General features: G+C 35.2%; 1 protein-coding gene across 5 annotated transcripts in view; it reads right to left on the bottom strand.

Annotated features, from left to right (window-relative positions):
- Positions 1 to 983: 983 nt before the first annotated feature.
- phactr4b (phosphatase and actin regulator 4b) overlaps positions 984 to 4704 on the bottom strand; it is a 59437-nt gene continuing 55716 nt past the window's right edge. For all 5 annotated transcript variants that reach the window (XM_016572175.1, XM_016572183.1, XM_016572189.1 and 2 more), the window contains 3 exons: positions 2866 to 3003; positions 2482 to 2558; positions 984 to 2383 (listed from right to left, as the gene is read on the bottom strand). In XM_016572175.1, coding sequence (XP_016427661.1) covers positions 2368 to 2383; positions 2482 to 2558; positions 2866 to 3003 — 231 coding nt within the window. In that variant the 3' untranslated portion in view covers positions 984 to 2367. The remainder of the gene's footprint in view (positions 2384 to 2481; positions 2559 to 2865; positions 3004 to 4704) is intronic.

Raw genomic sequence — 4704 nt, forward strand, 5'->3', positions numbered from 1 at the left:
TTTTAGTACTTTTTAGCTGGAAATTAAAAAAAAAAAAAATACTGCAGTATGTTTTACAAGAAAATAAACATATTTCAGTCTTTCTACTTCAAGGTTTCATTCATGTCTTGGTAATTATTTGTGAAATTAAACATTTTTTTTCAGTGTAGTTGCCAAAGCAACATTTCTCATTTTCATGTAAGTTTTTCATATATTTATATTATAATTACATATTTTTCAGCTTTATTTCAATTACCCAAAATATTTTTTTGCTTGTTTTAGCTTTAGTAAGCCACTACTGATGTAAAATGAATAGACCATGAAATAAATGGAGAAATTAGTAATTAGAAATTATTTGCTATAAGCATCATAATAATTGCTGTTAAGTGTTCATCGTCTGTTTGATTACGTCTTTAATTGATTTTTCCGTACATTTCTGCCATATGTACATTGACTGACAGTCACCACTGATAAGCTACCACTAAATATTGTAGAAACTTAATTTGCTGTAAAGTTGCTTTGCAACAATTTGTATCGTGAAAAGCGCTGTACAAATAAACTTGAATTGAATTGAAATGAGTTATATTACCTGTTCCTGGCCCTTCCTCTGCACTAACAGTGCTCTCTAAAACCTCAACACACTTTTGATGTTATATGCTAGTTGTGGCACATTGTTGTCTCTTTTGAAATGTATTATGCACTTAGTGTGTTCATTTTTGTAAATGCAATTTTTCAGCTGGGATTTCTCATATTTGCAATGTAATTTCTCATTATTTGGACATTACATCTCAGAAATGTGAAATAGGTGGCCCGGAATATGTGGCTTTGGAAAAGATTAAATTGTAAAATGTGAAGTGTGAACCATTACTGTTTAGGTTCTGTGCGCAAAATGATACAGTCAATATGTCATAAGAAAGTATTTTTTAAGAAAAAAAGAGAGCCTCAACAAACCTTATTGGTAAGCACTTTAATTTAGATTTAGAGGTGTTTACATCTAAACAGCAAATTTATTGTCAGCTTCTAAAAGTTCACATATAATTAAAAAGCAAGAATATACAACGCTACATTACACTGTAGTGTTGAATAATACACTAATAATTTTGTGCTTAAAAAAATAGTAACCTATATGAGTTTCAATATATTTAAAATATTTTTTTTAAATAAAAGGAAGACAAGATCTACACAAACAGTCAGGTTCATCTACAGAATGGATCTGTACAGCAGAGCAATTCCTATTATCCTACTGGCCAACAAAACAAAAAAAAACAAATGATAAAATAATTGGAAAAAAATGAAGAAGAGTTCCTGCCGCAATAACCTCCGTGTCAACAATACTTAACAAAACATCATTTTTAAAACTGTATCAGTGCGTGTGTGTCTGGACTAAATTCATTCTCCTTTTAAATGGGCAATAAATAATCAGGAAATCCTTTTTATTTAAAAATAAAATATTTTGTAAACATGATTTGGACACTTCTTAAAACTGAAATAGCTGGACCTCATTTTTACAGAAGGTGATAGGATTAAAAACAAGATTGTAAAAGATAATAGATCACAGTTTTTTCTGTAAATCAATAGTGAAATATGAAACGCTTACATTCTATCTAAAAAAAATGGATCCTATCTTCTTCTATTCTTCTCTATGACTTCTCAAACAGTGAGGACCACAAAGTAAGGGGGAATCTGTAACCCCGTCTTGAATAAAGAAGGTCAAAGCCAAAGTTATGAATAATAGAAAAAAAAACCTTGTGCCTTAAAGTTTCTAACATTTAGAACGTTCCAAAGAGTCAAACTAAGAGAAAAATTACAGCAGCCTATACAAACATACACAATAAGATCCAGGCTCAGGCCTTCTTGCAGTACTTCTGTCTGCCCCGCTATGCGCAGTAACTAACACTTACTGTAGTATTACTGTATTTATTAGTCACATCATTAATACTATTATTTTTTTTTACTTTGTTACACTTCCCTGAAAGGAAATAAAGTTTATCATATGAAGTAAAAACAGAAAAAAGGCCATTCAGAGAGTAGAGAGAGGAATATCTGCCATTGGCACAAGTAACATCCTCTAATAAGTCCTTCATCGCCTCTCTGTCTTGGCACATGGGTCCCCTAAAGTCCAGGACAAATACTGCATCTGTCCCCCAGAGGTCGCCCGTCCCACACGATAGTGGGCGGACAACTGAGAAACGGTCTGTTTGGTTTTTTTTCTGAATGCTCCAGGCGTCCCTGTGCATCTGAAGAAGTACATTCATAGTAAAAGCAGTCTGAAGGGAGCTCTGACACACTGATGCTCCTCAAAAAAACAAAAAAACAAAAACAAAACAGTAATTTCTTCCCAGTATCCACCGGCCTTTAAGTGCTTCATTTTCCAGTTAAAAGATGCAATTAAGGACGATGGAATCTAGAAATGACACAAAACCACATAAAAATGTAAATACACGGTTAGATGCTTTGCACAAGAAGTTTTCTGTATTTTTATATGTTTAACAGTACACTTACCTTGTGTAAATTCTGCTTTCCACATGCACTTCCATCTCAGAGCTTTTAAACTCGTTGAGCTCTTTACGAATAGCAGCCTAAACAAACAGGTTACAGATGGTTGATTATGTGTAGAGCAGATATAATAATAATAATAATTAATAATAATAATTCATGCATTTAGCAGACGCTTTTATCCAAAGCGACTTACAGTGCATTTAGGCTATACATTTTTTTACAAGTATGATATAGATATAGATCAATAAGCGAGACATTTAAAAGAAATCAGTGTCTTTTGAGACTATAATCTCAAGTACTTAAGTCAAATGTTATATAAAGATCTCTAGATCTTTATATAGCCACAAATGTGTGTGTGGTTGCAAATTTTTTTTTCTGTAGATGTACCTTGTCTGCGGGACTGAGTTTGGTCCATGGCTTGTCAGCACGGCGGTCATAGTCCTGAGCGCATGTGACCTCCACGTACTCGTGGAAACGTAATATTTTTCGAGCCTGCAGTTCGGCAACAGTCGGTCGTTGACTCAACTAAAAAAAGAAAAGAAAACGGACAAATGCATGTCACAAATACTGACAGTTAGGTGAATGTTTGATTGAAATTCCTTGAAGCAATATTAGATTAATTCTCGCTTCTTGCTAAAATCAACATTAAAGTATTAGTTCACTTCCAGAATAAATTTTTTCTAATAATTTACTCCAAGATGTTCATGTCTTTCTTTCTTCAGTCGAAAAAGGAATTAAGGTTTTTCAGGAAAACATTCTAGGATTTTTCTCCATATAATGGACTTCAATGGGAACCAACGGGTTGAGGGTCCAAATTGCAGTTTCAATGCAGCTTCAAAGGGCTCTACACAATCCCAGCCGAGGAATAAGGGTATTCTCTAGCGAAACTAGCTGTCATTTTCTAAAAAAAAATAAATAAAAATTGATATACTTTTTTTGTTTTTTTATTAGGATAGGACAGTATATATTGACAGGAAACAAGGTGGGAGAGAGAGAGGGGCAGGATTGGGAAAGGACAGCAAGCCAGGACTCGAACTTGGGTCACCCAAAGCGCAACAGCGCTATATGTCGGCGTGCTGCCCACGAGGCTATCGGCGCAGAAAAAAATTATATACTTTTTAACCACAAATGCTCGTCTTGCACTAGCTCGACTTCACACATTACGTAGTCACGTTGGAAAGGTCACGTGTGACGTAGGCGGAAGTACCAACCCAGTGTTTACAAAGCGAACGTGCAAAGAAAAAGTCAAACGCTCAAAGAGCTATCCACGTGTGACCTTTCCAATGTGATTACGCAATGCGTGAAGTCGTAGATGCGCATCACAGAGCTAGTGCAAGATGAGCATTTGTGGTTAAAAAGTATATACATTTTTTTAATTTTTTTTTATTATTGTTTGTTATTATAAAATTGTTTGTTTCACTACATAAGACCTATATTCCTCGACTGGGATCGTTTAGAGCCCTTTGAAGCCCATTGGCCACCATTGAAGTCCATTATATGGAGAAAAATCCTAGAATGTTTTCCTGAAAAACCTTAATTCCTTTTTCGACTGAAGAAAGAAAGACATGAACATCTTGGAGTAAATTATTAGAAAAAATTTATTCTGGAAGTGAACTAATACTTTAATGTTGATTTTAGCAAGAAGCGAGAATTAATCTAATATTGCTTCAAGGAATTTCAATCAAACATTCACCTAACTGTCAGTATTTGTGACATGCATTTGTCCGTTTTCTTTTCTTTTTTTAGTTGAGTCAACGACCGACTGTTGCCGAACTGCAGGCTCGAAAAATATTACGTTTCCACGAGTACGAACCAACGGGTTGAGGGTCCAAATTGCAGTTTCAATGCAGCTTCAAAGGGCTCTACACAATCCCAGCCGAGGAATAAGGGTATTCTCTAGCGAAACTAGCTGTCATTTTCTAAAAAAAAATAAATAAAAATTGATATACTTTTTTTGTTTTTTTATTAGGATAGGACAGTATATATTGACAGGAAACAAGGTGGGAGAGAGAGAGGGGCAGGATTGGGAAAGGACAGCAAGCCAGGACTCGAACTTGGGTCACCCAAAGCGCAACAGCGCTATATGTCGGCGTGCTGCCCACGAGGCTATCGGCGCAGAAAAAAATTATATACTTTTTAACCACAAATGCTCGTCTTGCACTAGCTCGACTTCACACATTACGTAGTCACGTTGGAAAGGTCACGTGTGACGTAGGCGGAAGTACC

The sequence above is a fragment of the Sinocyclocheilus rhinocerous genome, unplaced genomic scaffold (assembly GCF_001515625.1).
Source record: "Sinocyclocheilus rhinocerous isolate Xijiao unplaced genomic scaffold, SAMN03320098_v1.1 scaffold11, whole genome shotgun sequence".
NCBI classification, from domain to species: domain Eukaryota; kingdom Metazoa; phylum Chordata; class Actinopteri; order Cypriniformes; family Cyprinidae; genus Sinocyclocheilus; species Sinocyclocheilus rhinocerous.